This window comes from Scyliorhinus canicula, chromosome 18 (genome assembly GCF_902713615.1).
Source record: "Scyliorhinus canicula chromosome 18, sScyCan1.1, whole genome shotgun sequence".
Classification (NCBI taxonomy): domain Eukaryota; kingdom Metazoa; phylum Chordata; class Chondrichthyes; order Carcharhiniformes; family Scyliorhinidae; genus Scyliorhinus; species Scyliorhinus canicula.
In genome coordinates, this window is record NC_052163.1 from 71113219 (window position 1) to 71130521 (window position 17303).

The following is a 17303-nucleotide window of genomic DNA, read 5'->3' on the forward strand; positions in this document are numbered from 1 at the left end:
CCTGATGGGTTCGTAAAGAGATAGCTGAGGAGATTGTGGAAGCATTGGTGGTGATCTTTCAGGAATCACTGGAGACAGGGAGGGTTCCAGAGGACTGGAAAGTGGCTAATGTAACAGCTGTTTAAGAAGGGAGGGAGGTAAAAGATGGGAAATTATAGACCGATTAGCCTGACTTCGGTCATTGGTAAGATTTTAGAGTCCATTATTAAAGATGAGATTGCGGAGTACTTGGAAGTGCATGATAAAATAGGGCTGAGTCAGCACGGCTTCATCAAGGGGAGGTCATGCCTGACAAATCAGAGTTCTTTGAGGAGGTAACAAGGAAGTTAGACAAAGGAAAAGCAATGGTTGTGATTTATTTCAATTTCCAGAAGGCCTTTGACAAGGTGCCGCATAGGAGACTGAATAAGTTAAGAGCCTATGGTGTGAAGTGTAAGATCCTGGCATGGATAGAGGATTGGCTGACTGGCAGAAGGCAAAGTGGGGATAAAAGGGTCTTTTTCAGGGTGGCAACCGGTGACTAGTGATGTGCCTCAGGGGACTATGCTGGAACCACAACTTTTCACAATATACATTAATGATCTGGAAGAAGGAACTGGAGCCACTGTTCATCGAATCATAGAATTTACAGTGCAGATGGAGGCCATTCGGCCCATCGAGTCTGCACCGGCCCTTGGAACGGGCACTCTACCTCAGCTCACACCTCCACCCTATCCTATTTTGGACACTATGGGCAATTTAGCATGGCCAGTCCATCTAACCTGCACATCTTTGGACTGTGGGAGGAAACCGGAGCATCCGAAGGAAACCCACACAGTCATGGGGAGAACGCGCAGACTCGGCACAGACTGTGACCCAAGCCAGGGATCGAACCTGGGACCCTGGAGCTGTGAAACGACTGTGCTAACCACTGTGCTACCATGCTGCCCTATAAGGCTCTGGTCAGACCCCATTTGGAGTATTGTGAGTAGTTTAGGGCCCTGTATCCAAGGAAGGATGTGCTGGCCTTGGAAAGGGCCCAGAGGAGGTTCACAAGAATGATCCCTGGAATGAAGAGCTTGTCTTATGAGGAACATTTGAGGACTCTGCATCTGCACTCACTGGAGTTTAGAAGGATGAGGGGTGATCTTATTAAAACTTACGGGATACTGCGAGGCCTGGGTAGAGTGGACGTGGAGAGGATGTTTCCACTTGTAGGAAAAACTAGAAGCAGAGGACACAATCTCAGACTAAAGTGACAATCCTTTAAAACAAAGATGAGGAGGAATTTCTTCAGCCAGAAGGTGGTGAATCTGTGGAACTCTTTGCCGCAGAAGGTTGTGGTGGCCTCATCACTGAGTGCCTTTAAGACAGAGATAGATAGTTTCTTGAATAATAAGGGGATCAGGGGTTATGGGGAGTAGGCAGGAGAATGGGGATGAGAAAAATATCAGCCACGATTGAATGGCGGAGCAGACTCGATGGGCCGAGTGGCCTTATTCTGCTCCTATGTCATATGGTCTTAAAGTCTGATCTGCAATAACCACAGATTTACACCTGCTACCTTCAAAGGGTGGAGACAGGATGGAGGGACGCTGACAGTTAGGGACTTCAACACAGACAACAGACTGACAACACTCCATGAACTAACAGTGAAGTTCCAGCTGATGGGAGCAACAAACTAGATACTTGCAGGTCAAAAACATCCTACGTAGGGAAGCGAGGACATACCCACGCCCACCACAACAGTCGTTGTTAGAGGACCTACTGGACACGGACACCCTAAGGAATGGAAACTGTGGCGACATGTATGGGCGACTACTGGGGAACGCTAACACACAACTGGACGAGAGAAGAAAAAAGTGGGAGGAGGACTTGGGGTTTGAAATAGGGTGGTGACTCTGGAATGAAGCACTGCATGGGGCCAACTCCACCTCCACTTGCACAAGGCTAAGCCTAATGCAGCTGAAAGTGGTACACAGAGCCCACTTAACTTGAACCCAAATGAGCAGGTTCTTCCCGGAGGTGGAGGCCAAATGTGAATGGTGCCAAGGACGCCCGGCCAACCATGCCCACATATTCTGGTCTTGCCCCAGACGTGTAGTGTTCTGGGCAGCCTTCTTTGAGGCAATGCCCAAGGTGGTGGGGATGAGGGTGGAGCCTTACCCAACAATGGCAGTTTTCGAGGTATCAGAACAGCCAGATTTCTTCAGGTGCGTGTTGATAAGGAGCTACGCTCCGAAGGCTAGTGATTCCAAATAAATCTGTTGCATTTTAATCTGGTGTTGTAAGACTTCTTACTATGTTCAAAATTATTCTAGTTTCTCCTAAAATTTAGAAACTTTCTCTGACACTACATCCACCCTGTTTCCCGACTAAAATCGATTTTTCCTATGGTGAAATCTTCACTTCGTGGGAGAGTAAAATGGTGGTAGTGGATCAGTGGCCTCTTCAACTTCTCATCCTATATTCTTAACCACTGACTTCAGTCAGAAGAGACATAGTAAGGGGTCACTATTGTCATGATATGCAAACATGCAACCAATGAACACTCAGAATAGGACACAACCAATGGGCAGTCAGGAGACTCAGAGGTGGCATCACCACAAGGGGGCATGACATAAACACTATAAAAGGGATGAGGCACTCACACCCTGCCTCTTTCCACAGACAGACATCTGGAGAGTTAGACAGGGTTGATCAGCAGCAGCACACCCCAGCACGTGGCTTAGAGCAAGCTGGTACAGTTAGAGTGAGTTACTACAGTTAGATTAGCAGAGAGTCAAACTCATTTGAGAACTGTGTTAATAGTTCAATAAACACGTTGAACTCATTTCAGAGTCTGGAGCATCCTTTAGTTAAGACTGCATCAAGTAGCAGCCTGTGTTATCCGAAGCAGCATAACACAACAATTATCACTCAAGTAAAAATCAACCCAATCAAATGCATCATCCATTTACCGCATTTTTCCTATTATCTCAAAATTCCTCTTCCATTTGTCTTTCCTCTCAGTGCAGATTTCAGGATTTTAACAACCAATCTTTTATTTTAGTGGGATCTGGGAGTTACAAGTAAGGCTAGTGTTTTGTTGACCATCCCTAATTGCCCTTGAACTGGCTGACCTGCATGCCATCAGAGGTCAACAATATATTGTGTTAGTCTAGACCCGCATGGTAGGTCAGACCGGGTAAGAACCGCAGATTTCTTTCTGGAAAGGACATTGGTGAACCAGATAGGTTTTTATGGCAATCAATGGTAGTTTCGTAGTCATAGTTACCGAGATTAGCTTTCATTAGCAATTTGGGACAAAACACACATGTTTGGAAATTTAAAAAAAAATCTATCAACCTCCAGAAATATTCCTTCTTAATTTCTCACTTGCGCAGTGATTGCTGGAGTTACACTGCACCAACTCTTTCTTTGAAGCTCATGCAAGTGGCCATTCCTCAGATGTGAGGCTAGGCAGTGGGCAAGGTAACCATGTAATCATTGGATCTACTACTAGATTAAAGGTGCTTATCTAAATGCCAATTGTTTTACTGGGCAGACAATTCACAGCTTGTGAGATCAAATCCCACCATAGCATTTTGTTAAAAATACATTTAGAGTACCCAATTCAATTTTCCAATTAAGGGGTAATTTAGCATGGCCAATCCACCTAGCTTGCACATCTTTGGGTTGTGGGGGTGAAACCCACGCAGACATGGGAAGAATGTACAAACTCCACACAGACAGTGACCCAGAGCTGGGATTGAACCCGGGTCCTGAGCGCAGTGTGGTAGCAGTGCTAGCCACTGTGCTGCCCCGACCATAGCAATTTTTAAAATTGATTTGGACCATGCTCCTTCAGAGGGCCAGCAGAGACATGATGGGCCAAATGGCCTTCTGTGTTGTAACCATTCTCTGGACAAATCTGGTACTTTGTGGCTTTCTATTGCATCAAAGCCAATGGAAGAGGAATTGGGTGCTTTGGAGAGGCAACATTTGCCGTGAATTTTCCACCTTGTAATGAGCGAAAGTTCACTCCCAGGACCCTCGATGTCTTTTTGATCCTGGGCAAAGCTTTCTGTTTATTTTCTAATTCACTTTGCGACCAAAGCTCACCATTTCTGCACGTGCCTGTATATCTTGTTTTCTTTTTAATATCCATTTTCACACCTAGAAGAGATCAGAAATTTTCCAAACAAAATGAATGTGAGGAGCTTTATTGCATTCTCTGAAGGAGTGTAGTGTGGACCATGGCAGCAATGAACAAGGAACTGTACTGATGGGAACAACAAAGTGTAGAAGGAGATTCTATAGCCAATTGAACACATAAGCATTTCTGTAACAGCTAGGGAGAAATTTTAAAAGTAAGACTTTAGGGGTCGTCTTCTCTGGATGTCTCCCAGTGATATATGTTAGCAAGAGTAGAAATTGAAAGATAGGGTAAATGCAGAGAGCGAAGTACGGGGACAAGGGGGGGGGGGGGGGGCAAGCAGCCCCCTCCAACAATAAAAACTAATAGCCCCAACAGGAAGAAGCAGAGCGCAGTATGTGGTGCCCAGGACAGACGGAGATATTAAGAGGGAAACTAAACTACCAACGAGGGAATGGGAGGGGAAGGGGGGAAGGGAGTGGAGGGAACCTCATGTAAAAAGCATTGTAAATAAGAAACAAACTTGTTTGTAAATACCAGATGCACTTAAGCTGTTAATCTGCAAAAACTAGAAAATACCAATTAAAATATTTTTTAAAAGAAATAGCGGCAGGGAACTTGCCAGCAGAGCCAGCGGGAAACACCCAGCAAAACCTGCCACAAACGGCACTTAAATCGTCTAATGTGGTGGGAGGCAGATTCAGTTGAGACATTCAAAAACAAATTGGATTGTTATCTACGAAGGATGAATGTGCAGAGTTAAAAGGTGACGGTGGGAGAGTGGCACCAGGTGAGTCCTGCCACAGACACGATGGGCAGAATGGCCTCCTTCTGTGCTGTAACAATTCCTCGATTGCCTAAACAGGGCAGCAGATTGCAAATTATTTACAGGCTATGGAAACCAAACCTGAAATTCCAATCATCTGCATTTTAAGCACCTATTGCTTCAGTGATCCCCCCCCCCCCACCATTACTGTCAAATTTTGTGAATGCACTTTATTAAAAAAATCCAACAAACATTTAAAAATAATTTTGATCCTTTGCGTGGACTGAAAAGTCCCAAAAGGTGGACACAAACTCACAACTTGCATTTCTAAAGCTCTTTTAACATGGATACAAAGTCCCAAGATACTTCAGACAAGCATTATCAAACAAGGCTTGGCATGAAGCAGATGCAGAGAAACGTGGACTGGCAATCAAAAGCTTGGTAGGTTTGAAGAAATGTCCTGAAGAAGGAAAGAGGTTGAGGGAGAGAATTGGAGAGTTTGCAGCTCAGGCATCTGAAGGCATGGCTGCCAATAGTTGAACAAAGAGAACCAACAATGTGTAAGAGCCCAGAATTGGAAGTGTACAGTTGGAAGAGTTGAAAGACTGGAGGACCTAACAGAGATTAAAATGGTCGTAGGACTGGAGGAGGTCACAGAGATAGGGAGAGTCATGCTGTAGGGGGTTGGTTACAGTTCAGTAGGGCTGAAGAAGTTTTCTGTCATAAGTAGGTTAACTGTAGGCCTTTATTGATTCTTAGAACTACTTGCAAATTTATAGTAAAGGGTAGAAGCTCAGAGCTGACTTTGTGCAGGCTGATACAACATGGCTCTGTCCAACTTTAGACTGACTCTGGGTGCAGGTCATGTGGACAGTGCTGTACTCCGTCCACATTAACTCTATATATGCCAGACCCCCATACAATGGGTCGTAGGATCTGGAGATAGAGGGAACTCAAATGGGTGGAGAACTATTGAAAATCTGAGAATTTATCGCAATCCCAGGCTCACACCTGGTTGCTGTGGGTTGAAATGGTGAGCTGACTTTGTCTAGAGGATTGTAAGTCCCTCCATGTAAACCTGGAAAGTGTTATTTTCTTTTTCTGTTCATAACCAGGAAGAGTTTGAACTCCACGTAAAAGCTTTGGACTACATTGACAAAACTCATGTATGTGACTATAAGGAGGAGCAGAAAGGAAACCTAATTGTCAAACCCAGTACTTTCACAGATGCATTGTCATTAGATGCCACCCTGCTGTGTGATGCATGTTCATGTGAATTGGTAAGGTCTGATTATTACTTTTTTACTTTAAAAATTGCAGTTGGAATTTCATATTCTCACCCATTTTTCCAATCTGTCTCTTATGATTCATCAACAGAATGCACAGGTAAACTCTCCCAAATGTAACAGGCATGGTGACTTTGTTTGTGGACACTGCATTTGCAAGGGCGACTGGTAAGAGGAAAGAACACTTTTATATTTTGATTAGAAACCAGGACTGTGTAGTACTGACCATGAAAGGTCAGGAAAATAATTGGTATCTCCACAGCCTCAGTTTTTGAGCTAATTAAGTACTTTCGAAGTGTAGGCACTCTTGTAATGTACAGGATTGGTAGCATGGTGGTAACATAGACTGGAAATCCAGAGGCCTACATTAATGCTCTGGAGACATGAGTTCAAATCCTATTATGCCATCTGGGAGTTTAAATTCAATGAATTAATTATTAAATATGAAATATACGATTGGGTTGACCTCCTCTGGTGACTGAGGTAAATCATCCATACGAAATTCTGGTTACAAAGAACAAAGAACAAAGAAAATTACAGCACAGGAACAGGCCCTTCGGCCCTCCCAGCCTGCGCCGATCCAGATCCTTTATCTGAACCTGTCGCCTATTTTCCAAGGATCTACTTCCCTCTGTTCCCCACCCGTTCATATATCTGTCTAGATGCATCTTAAATGATGCTATCGTGCCCGCCTCTACCACCTCCGCTGGCAAAGCGTTCCAGGCACCCATCACCCTCTGCGGAAAAACAATTTCCACACACATGCTTTATCATTTGCATTTGGTGTGCTGGACACCCCATCACTGAGGTTGGGGATATTTCTGCAGTCTCCTCTCCCAGTTATTTTTTTAGTTCTCCACCACCACTCATGACTGGAATTGGTTTGACTGCAGAGCTTAGATCTAATCCGTTTGTTGTGAATCGCTTAGCTCTGTCTATAGAATGTTATGTGCTGTAGCTTAATCAGGTTGGGCAAACATGGATTAATTAAGGAAAACAAACATGGATTTCTTCAAGGCAAATCTTTGATTAATTAATTTGAGGCCATTCGGCCCATCAAGTCTGCATCGGCTCTTGGAAAGAACACCCTACTTAAGCCCACACCTCCACCCTATCCATGTAACCCAACCTAACCTGTCGGACACAAAGGGGCAATTTAGCATGGCCAATCCACACAAACTGCGCATCTTTAGACTGTGGGAGGAAACCGAAGCACCCGGAGGAAACCCATGCAGACACGGGGAGAACGTGCAAACTCCACACAGGCAGTCATCCAAGGCCGTAATTGAACCTGGGACCCTGGAGCTGTGAGGCAGAAGTGCTAACTACTGTGCCACTGTGCCACCTATGTAACAGGCCTGTCAGCAAAGTTAAAGCCCATGGAATAACAGAGACAGTGGAAGGAGCCGATCCGAGGGAAGGGGGGACTTTGGTAGTGGCTGGGGGCACTGGAGAGGGGTGGTCCGGGGGTGGCAATCCTGGCGAAAGGGGGACACTATTTGGCAGGCCGGGTCCACATGCAGCCGGCACCATGTTGCACGGCGCGGCCGCAACAGGCCACCGCCGTGCGCCTGCACAGCCACGGACTCTGCAATCCTCCAGCTATATCAGCAGCCAGACCTGCCCTCAGGCAGTGCAATTCAGATCATAATCGCTCATTGCCTAAAAATGTTTTACCTCATGTTATCTTCAGTTCATTGGGCCGGATTCCCATCCCCTCACTTTGTCATCCACCCCTGAGTTTATCCACATAAAACAGGGGTTGGGCAGGTGACAAAATCGCCAGCCCACCCACCCACCATATTTAATTCAACAATTAAGGGTCAATTAAGCAAGGCTGTTGACCCTGATTAGACACTGTCCGCACCATAATAAAGAGCGCAGAGAGAGAGGGCGAGACTTCATTAAAGAGCGCAGAGAGAGAGGCGAGGCTTCAGTAAAGAGCGCAGAGAGAGAGGGCGAGACTTCATTAAAGAGCGCAGAGAGAGATGGCGAGACTTCAGTAAAGAGCGCGGAGAGAGAGGGGGAGACTTCAGTAAAGACCACAGAGAGAGATGGCGAGACTTCAGTAAAGAGCGCGGAGAGAGAGAGGGCGAGACTTCAGTAAAGAGCGCGGAGAGAGAGGCCGAGGCTTCAGTAAAGAGCGCGGAGAGAGAGAGGGCGAGTCTTCAGTAAAGAGCACAGAGAGAGAGGCCGAGGCTTCAGTAAAGAGCGCGGAGAGAGAGGCCGAGGCTTCAGTAAAGAGCGCGGAGAGAGATGGCGAGACTTCAGTAAAGAGTGCGGAGAGAGAGGGCGAGACTTCAGTAAAGAGCGTGGAGAGAGAGGGCGAGGCTTCAGTAAAGAGCGCGGAGAGAGAGGGCGAGACTTCAGTAAAGAGCGTGGAGCGAGAGGGCGAGGCTTCAGTAAAGAGCGCGGAGAGAGAGGCCGAGGCTTCAGTAAAGAGCGCAGAGAGAGAGGCCGAGGCTTCAGTAAAGAGCACGGAGAGAGAGGCGAGACTTCAGTAAAGAGCTCAGAGAGCGAGGGCGAGAATTCAGTAAAGAGCGCGGAGAGAGAGAGGCCGAGTCTTCAGTAAAGAGCACAGAGAGAGAGAGGCCGAGGCTTCAGTAAAGAGCGCGGAGAGAGAGAGGGCGAGTCTTCAGTAAAGAGCACAGAGAGAGAGGGCGAGACTTCAGTAAAGAGCGCGGAGAGAGAGAGGGCGAGTCTTCAGTAAAGAGCACAGAGAGAGAGAGGGCGAGACTTCAGTAAAGAGCGCGGAGAGAGAGAGGGCGAGTCTTCAGTAAAGAGCACAGAGAGAGAGAGGGCGAGACTTCAGTAAAGAGCGCAGAGAGAGAGAGGCCGAGGCTTCAGTAAAGAGCGCGGAGAGAGAGAGGTCGAGGCTTCAGTAAAGAGCGCGGAGAGAGAGGCGAGACTTCAGTAAAGAGCGCAGAGAGAGAGGCGAGACTTCATTAAAGAGCGCAGAGAGAGAGGCGAGGCTTCAGTAAAGAGCGCAGAGAGAGAGGGCGAGACTTCATTAAAGAGCGCAGAGAGAGATGGCGAGACTTCAGTAAAGAGCGCGGAGAGAGAGGGGGAGACTTCAGTAAAGACCACAGAGAGAGATGGCGAGACTTCAGTAAAGAGCGCGGAGAGAGAGAGGGCGAGACTTCAGTAAAGAGCGCGGAGAGAGAGGCCGAGGCTTCAGTAAAGAGCGCGGAGAGAGAGAGGGCGAGTCTTCAGTAAAGAGCACAGAGAGAGAGGCCGAGGCTTCAGTAAAGAGCGCGGAGAGAGAGGCCGAGGCTTCAGTAAAGAGCGCGGAGAGAGATGGCGAGACTTCAGTAAAGAGTGCGGAGAGAGAGGGCGAGACTTCAGTAAAGAGCGTGGAGAGAGAGGGCGAGGCTTCAGTAAAGAGCGCGGAGAGAGAGGCCGAGGCTTCAGTAAAGAGCGCGGAGAGAGAGGCCGAGGCTTCAGTAAAGAGCACGGAGAGAGAGGCGAGACTTCAGTAAAGAGCTCAGAGAGCGAGGGCGAGACTTCAGTAAAGAGCGCGGAGAGAGAGAGGCCGAGTCTTCAGTAAAGAGCACAGAGAGAGAGAGGCCGAGGCTTCAGTAAAGAGCGCGGAGAGAGAGAGGGCGAGTCTTCAGTAAAGAGCACAGAGAGAGAGGGCGAGACTTCAGTAAAGAGCGCGGAGAGAGAGAGGGCGAGTCTTCAGTAAAGAGCACAGAGAGAGAGAGGGCGAGACTTCAGTAAAGAGCGCAGAGAGAGAGAGGCCGAGGCTTCAGTAAAGAGCGCGGAGAGAGAGAGGTCGAGGCTTCAGTAAAGAGCGCGGAGAGAGAGGCGATACTTCAGTAAAGAGCGCAGAGAGAGAGGCGAGACTTCAGTAAAGAGCGCAGAGAGAGAGGCGAGGCTTCAGTAAAGAGCGCGGACAGAGAGGGCGAGACTTCAGTAAAGAGCGCAGAGAGAGGCCGAGGCTTCAGTAAAGAGCACAGAGAGAGAGGCCGAGGCTTCAGTAAAGAGCGCAGAGAGAGAGGCCGAGGCTTCAGTAAAGAGCGCGGAGAGAGAGGGCCGAGGCTTCAGTAAAGAGCACGGAGAGAGAGGCCGAGGCTTCAGTAAAGAGCACGGAGAGAGAGGCCGAGGCTTCAGTAAAGAGCACGGAGAGAGAGGCCGAGGCTTCAGTAAAGAGCGCAGAGAGAGAGGCCGAGGCTTCAGTAAAGAGCGCGGAGAGAGAGAGGGCGAGACTTCAGTAAAGAGCGCGGAGAGAGAGAGGGCGTGTCTTCAGTAAAGAGCGCGGAGAGAGAGAGAGGGCGAGACTTCAGTAAAGAGCGCGGAGAGAGAGAGGGCGAGACCTCAGTAAAGAGCGCGGAGAGAGAGGGCGAGACTTCAGTAAAGAGCGCGGAGAGAGAGAGGGCGAGACTTCAGTAAAGAGCGCGGAGAGAGAGAGGGCGTGTCTTCAGTAAAGAGCGCGGAGAGAGAGAGGGCGAGACTTCAGTAAAGAGCGCGGAGAGAGAGGCCGAGGCTTCAGTAAAGAGCGCAGAGAGAGAGGCCGAGGCTTCAGCAAAGAGCGCGGAGAGAGAGGCTGAGGCTTCAGTAAAGAGCGCAGAGAGAGAGGCCGTGGCTTCAGTAACGAGCGCGGAGAGAGAGAGGCCGAGGCTTCAGTAAAGAGCACAGAGAGAGAGGGCGAGACTTCAGTAAAGAGCGCGGAGAGAGGGAGGGCGAGTCTTCAGTAAAGAGCACAGAGAGAGAGAGGGCGAGACTTCAGTAAAGAGCGCAGAGAGAGAGAGGCCGAGGCTTCAGTAAAGAGCGCGGAGAGAGAGAGGTCGAGGCTTCAGTAAAGAGCGCGGAGAGAGAGGCGAGACTTCAGTAAAGAGCGCAGAGAGAGAGGGCGAGACTTCAGTAAAGAGCGCAGAGAGAGAGGCGAGGCTTCAGTAAAGAGCGCGGACAGAGAGGGCGAGACTTCAGTAAAGAGCGCAGAGAGAGGCCGAGGCTTCAGTAAAGAGCACAGAGAGAGAGGCCGAGGCTTCAGTAAAGAGCGCAGAGAGAGAGGCCGAGGCTTCAGTAAAGAGCGCAGAGAGAGAGGCCGAGGCTTCAGTAAAGAGCACGGAGAGAGAGGCCGAGGCTTCAGTAAAGAGCACGGAGAGAGAGGCCGAGGCTTCAGTAAAGAGCACGGAGAGAGAGGCCGAGGCTTCAGTAAAGAGCGCAGAGAGAGAGGCCGAGGCTTCAGTAAAGAGCGCGGAGAGAGAGAGGGCGAGACTTCAGTAAAGAGCGCGGAGAGAGAGAGGGGCGTATCTTCAGTAAAGAGCGCGGAGAGAGAGGAGGGCGAGACTTCAGTAAAGAGCGCGGAGAGAGAGAGGGCGAGACCTCAGTAAAGAGCGCGGAGAGAGATGGCGAGACTTCAGTAAAGAGCGCGGAGAGAGAGGCCGAGGCTTCAGTAAAGAGCGCAGAGAGAGAGGCCGAGGCTTCAGTAAAGAGCGCGGAGAGAGAGGCTGAGGCTTCAGTAAAGAGCGCAGAGAGAGAGGCCGTGGCTTCAGTAACGAGCGCGGAGAGAGAGAGGCCGAGGCTTCAGTAAAGAGCACAGAGAGAGAGGGCGAGACTTCAGTAAAGAGCGCGGAGAGAGAGAGGGCGAGTCTTCAGTAAAGAGCACAGAGAGAGAGAGGGCGAGACTTCAGTAAAGAGCGCAGAAAGAGAGAGGCCGAGGCTTCAGTAAAGAGCGCGGAGAGAGAGGCTGAGGCTTCAGTAAAGAGCGCAGAGAGAGAGGCCGTGGCTTCAGTAACGAGCGCGGAGAGAGAGAGGGCGAGTCTTCAGTAAAGAGCACAGAGAGAGAGGGCGAGACTTCAGTAAAGAGCGCGGAGAGAGAGAGGGCGAGTCTTCAGTAAAGAGCACAGAGAGAGAGAGGGCGAGACTTCAGTAAAGAGCGCAGAGAGAGAGAGGCCGAGGCTTCAGTAAAGAGCGCAGAGAGAGAGGGCGAGACTTCATTAAAGAGCGCAGAGAGAGATGGCGAGACTTCAGTAAAGAGCGCGGAGAGAGAGGGGGAGACTTCAGTAAAGAGCGCGGAGAGAGAGGCCGAGGCTTCAGTAAAGAGCGCGGAGAGAGAGAGGGCGAGTCTTCAGTAAAGAGCACAGAGAGAGAGGCCGAGGCTTCAGTAAAGAGCGCGGAGAGAGAGGCCGAGGCTTCAGTAAAGAGCGCGGAGAGAGATGGCGAGACTTCAGTAAAGAGTGCGGAGAGAGAGGGCGAGACTTCAGTAAAGAGCGTGGAGAGAGAGGGCGAGGCTTCAGTAAAGAGCGCGGAGAGAGAGGCCGAGGCTTCAGTAAAGAGCGCGGAGAGAGAGGCCGAGGCTTCAGTAAGAGCACGGAGAGAGAGGCGAGACTTCAGTAAGAGCTCAGAGAGCGAGGGCGAGACTTCAGTAAAGAGCGCGGAGAGAGAGAGGCCGAGTCTTCAGTAAGAGCACAGAGAGAGAGAGGCCGAGGCTTCAGTAAAGAGCGCGGAGAGAGAGAGGGCGAGTCTTCAGTAAAGAGCACAGAGAGAGAGGGCGAGACGTCAGTAAAGAGCGCGGAGAGAGAGAGGGCGAGTCTTCAGTAAAGAGCACAGAGAGAGAGAGGGCGAGACTTCAGTAAAGAGCGCAGAGAGAGAGAGGCCGAGGCTTCAGTAAAGAGCGCGGAGAGAGAGAGGTCGAGGCTTCAGTAAAGAGCGCGGAGAGAGAGGCGGGACTTCAGTAAAGAGCGCAGAGAGAGAGGCGAGACTTCAGTAAAGAGTGCGGAGAGAGAGGCGGGACGTCAGTAAAGAGCGGATAGAGAGGGCGAGACTTCAGTAAAGAGCGCAGAGAGAGGCCGAGGCTTCAGTAAAGAGCACAGAGAGAGAGGCCGAGGCTTCAGTAAAGAGCGCAGAGAGAGAGGCCGAGGCTTCAGTAAAGGGCGCAGAGAGAGAGGCCGAGGCTTCAGTAAAGAGCACGGAGAGAGAGGCCGAGGCTTCAGTAAAGAGCACGGAGAGAGAGGCCGAGGCTTCAGTAAAGAGCACGGAGAGAGAGGCCGAGGCTTCAGTAAAGAGCGCAGAGAGAGAGGCCGAGGCTTCAGTAAAGAGCGCGGAGAGAGAGAGGGCGAGACTTCAGTAAAGAGCGCGGAGAGAGAGAGGGCGTGTCTTCAGTAAAGAGCGCGGAGAGAGAGAGGGCGAGACTTCAGTAAAGAGCGCGGAGAGAGAGAGGGCGAGACCTCAGTAAAGAGCGCGGAGAGAGATGGCGAGACTTCAGTAAAGAGCGCGGAGAGAGAGAGGGCGAGACTTCAGTAAAGAGCGCGGAGAGAGAGAGGGCGTGTCTTCAGTAAAGAGCGCGGAGAGAGAGAGGGCGAGACTTCAGTAAAGAGCGCGGAGAGAGAGGCCGAGGCTTCAGTAAGAGCGCAGAGAGAGAGGCCGAGGCTTCAGCAAAGAGCGCGGAGAGAGAGGCTGAGGCTTCAGTAAAGAGCGCAGAGAGAGAGGCCGTGGCTTCAGTAACGAGCGCGGAGAGAGAGAGGCCGAGGCTTCAGTAAAGAGCACAGAGAGAGAGGGCGAGACTTCAGTAAAGAGCGCGGAGAGAGGGAGGGCGAGTCTTCAGTAAAGAGCACAGAGAGAGAGAGGGCGAGACTTCAGTAAAGAGCGCAGAGAGAGAGAGCCGAGGCTTCAGTAAAGAGCGCGGAGAGAGAGAGGTCGAGGCTTCAGTAAAGAGCGCGGAGAGAGAGGCGAGACTTCAGTAAAGAGCGCAGAGAGAGAGGCGAGACTTCAGTAAAGAGCGCAGAGAGAGAGGCGAGACTTCAGTAAAGAGCGCGGAGAGAGAGGCGAGACTTCAGTAAAGAGCGCAGAGAGAGGAGAGAGGCCGAGGCTTCAGTAAAGAGCACAGAGAGAGAGGCCGAGGCTTCAGTAAAGAGCGCAGAGAGAGAGGCCGAGGCTTCAGTAAAGAGCGCAGAGAGAGAGGCCGAGGCTTCAGTAAAGAGCACGGAGAGAGAGGCCGAGGCTTCAGTAAAGAGCACGGAGAGAGAGGCCGAGGCTTCAGTAAAGAGCACGGAGAGAGAGGCCGAGGCTTCAGTAAAGAGCGCAGAGAGAGAGGCCGAGGCTTCAGTAAAGAGCGCGGAGAGAGAGAGGGCGAGACTTCAGTAAAGAGCGCGGAGACAGAGATGGCGTATCTTCAGTAAAGAGCGCGGAGAGAGAGAGGGCGAGACTTCAGTAAAGAACGCGGAGAGAGAGAGGGCGAGACCTCAGTAAAGAGCGCGGAGAGAGATGGCGAGACTTCAGTAAAGAGCGCGGAGAGAGAGAGGGCGAGACTTCAGTAAAGAGCGCGGAGAGAGAGAGGGCGTGTCTTCAGTAAAGAGCGCGGAGAGAGAGGGCGAGACTTCAGTAAAGAGCGCGGAGAGAGAGGCCGAGGCTTCAGTAAAGAGCGCAGAGAGAGAGGCCGAGGCTTCAGTAAAGAGCGCGGAGAGAGAGGCTGAGGCTTCAGTAAAGAGCGCAGAGAGAGAGGCCGTGGCTTCAGTAACGGCGCGGAGAGAGAGGAGGCCGAGGCTTCAGTAAAGAGCACAGAGAGAGAGGGCGAGACTTCAGTAAAGAGCGCGGAGAGAGAGAGGGCGAGTCTTCAGTAAAGAGCACAGAGAGAGAGAGGGCGAGACTTCAGTAAAGAGCGCAGAAAGAGAGAGGGCCGAGGCTTCAGTAAAGAGCGCGGAGAGAGAGGCTGAGGCTTCAGTAAAGAGCGCAGAGAGAGAGGGCCGTGGCTTCAGTAACGAGCGCGGAGAGAGAGAGGGCGAGGTCTTCAGTAAAGAGCACAGAGAGAGAGGGCGAGACTTCAGTAAAGAGCGCGAGAGAGAGAGGGCGAGTCTTCAGTAAAGAGCAGGAGAGAGAGGGCGAGACTTCAGTAAAGAGCGCGGAGATAGAGGGCGAGTCTTCAGTAAAGAGCAGCGGAGAGAGAGGCCGAGCGTCAGTAAAGAGCGCGGAGAGAGAGGGCGAGGACTTCAGTAAAGAGCGCGGAGAGAGAGGGCGAGACGTCAGTAAAGAGCGCGGAGAGAGAGCCGAGGCTTCAGTAAGAGCGCGGAGAGAGAGGGCGAGATCTTCAGTAAAGAGCGCGACGAGAGAGGGCGAGTCTTCAGTAAAGAGCAGCGGAGAGAGAGGCCGAGGCTTCAGTAAAGAGCGCGGAGAGAGAGGGCGGGACTTCAGTAAAGAGCGCGGAGAGAGAGGCGAGACTCAGTAAAGAGCGCGGAGAGAGAGGGCGAGACTTCAGTAAAGAGCGCGGAGAGAGAGGCCGAGGCTTCAGTAAAGAGCACGGAGAGAGAGGCCGAGGCTTCATAAAGAGCGCGGAGAGAGAGGGCGGTCTTCAGTAAAGAGCACGGAGAGGAGATGCGAGACTTCAGTAAAGAGCGCGGAGAGAGAGAGGGCTAGACCTCAGTAAAGAGCGCGGAGAGAGATGGCGAGACTTCAGTAAAGAGCGCGAGAGAGAGAGGTCGAGACTTCAGTAAAGAGCGCGAGAGAGAGAGGGCGTGTCTTCAGTAAAGCGCGGAGAGAGAGGGCGAGACTTCAGTAAAGAGCGCGGAGAGAGGCCAAGCTTCAGTAAAGAGCGCAGAGAGAGAGGCCGAGGCTTCAGTAAAGCGCGCGAGAGGAGGCTGAGGCTTCAGTAAAGCGCAGAGAGAGAGGCCGTGGCTTCAGTAACGAGCGCGGAGAGAGAGAGGCCGAGGCTTCAGTAAAGAGCGCGGAGAGAGAGGGTGGGACCTCAGTAAAGAGCACGGAGAGAGAGGGCGAGACTTCAGTAAAGAGCGCGGAGAGAGAGGGCGAGACTTCAGTAAAGAGCACGGAGAGAAAGGGTGAGACTTCAGTAAAGAGCACGGAGAGAGAGGGCGAGACTTCAGTAAAGAGCGGAGAGAGAGGGCGAGACTTCAGTAAAGAGCGCGGAGAGAGAGGCCGAGGCTTCAGTAAGAGCGCGGAGAGAGAGGCCGAGGCTTCAGTAAAGAGCAGCGGAGAGAGAGGGCGAGTCTTCAGTAAAGAGCGCGGAGAGAGAGGCGAGACTTCAGTAAAGAGCGCGGAGAGAGAGGCGAGGCTTCATGTAAAGAGCGCGGAGAGAGAGGGCGAGATCTTCAGTAAAGAGCGCGGAGAGAGAGGCGCGAGCTGCAGTAAAGAGCACGAGAGAGAGGGGGGGAGACTTCAGTAAAGAGCGCGGAGAGAGAGGGCGAGAGTTCAGTAAAGAGCGCGGAGAGAGAGGGCGAGACTTCAGTAAAGAGCGCGGAGAGAGAGGGCGAGACGTCAGTAAAGAGCGCGGAGAGAGAGGGCGAGGCTTCAGTAAAGAGCACGGAGAGAGAGGCCGAGGCTTCAGTAAAGAGCGCGGAGAGAGAGGCCGAGGCTTCAGTAACGAGCGCGGAGAGAGAGGGCGAGATTTCAGTAAAGAGCCCGGAGAGAGAGGCGAGGCTTCAGTAAAGAGCGCAGAGAGAGGCCGAGGCTTCAGTAAAGAGCGCGGAGAGAGAGGCCGAAGCTTCAGTAAAGAGCGCGGAAAGAGAGGCCGAGGCTTCAGTAAAGAGCGCGAGAGAGAGGGGCGAGACTTCAGTAAAGAGCGCAGAGAGAGGGCGAGACTTCAGTAAAAGAGCGTGGAGAGAGAGGGCGAGGCTTCAGTAAAGAGCGCAGAGAGAGAGGGCGAGGCTTCAGTAAAGAGTGCGGAGAGAGAGGCAAGACTTCAGTAAAGAGCGCGGAGAGAGAGGGCGAGACTTCAGTAAAGAGCGCGGAGAGAGAGGCCGAGGCTTCAGTAAGAGCTCGGAGAGAGTGGCGAGACTTCAGGTAAAGAGCTCAGAGAGCGAGGGCTGAGACTTCAGTAAAGAGCGCGAGAAGAGAGAGGCGAGTCTTCCAGTAAAGAGCACAGAGAGAGAGAGGACGAGACTTCAGTAAAGAGCGTGGAGAGAGAGAGGGCGGGTCTTCAGTAAAGATGCGGAGAGAGAGGCCGAGACTTCAGTAAAGAGCGCGGAGAGAGAGGCCGAGGCTTCAGTAAAGAGCGCGGAGAGAGAGGCTGAGGCTTCAGTAAAGAGCGCGGAGAGAGAGAGGCCGAGGCTTCAGTAAAGACCGCGGAGAGAGGGTGGGACCTCAGTAAAGAGCACGGAGAGAGAGGGCGGACTTCAGTAAAGAGCGCGGATAGAGAGGGCGAGACTTCAGTAAAGAGCACGAGAGAGAGGGCGAGACTCAG

At 51.4% G+C, this 17303-nt stretch overlaps 1 protein-coding gene across 3 annotated transcripts in view; it reads left to right on the forward strand.

Moving 5' to 3' along the window:
* itgb4 (integrin, beta 4) overlaps positions 1–17303 on the forward strand; it is a 311978-nt gene that overhangs the window by 108787 nt on the left and 185888 nt on the right. For all 3 annotated transcript variants that reach the window (XM_038777234.1, XM_038777235.1, XM_038777236.1), the window contains exons 11-12: positions 5999–6163; positions 6261–6337. In XM_038777234.1, the coding sequence (XP_038633162.1) occupies positions 5999–6163; positions 6261–6337 (242 nt within the window). The remainder of the gene's footprint in view (positions 1–5998; positions 6164–6260; positions 6338–17303) is intronic.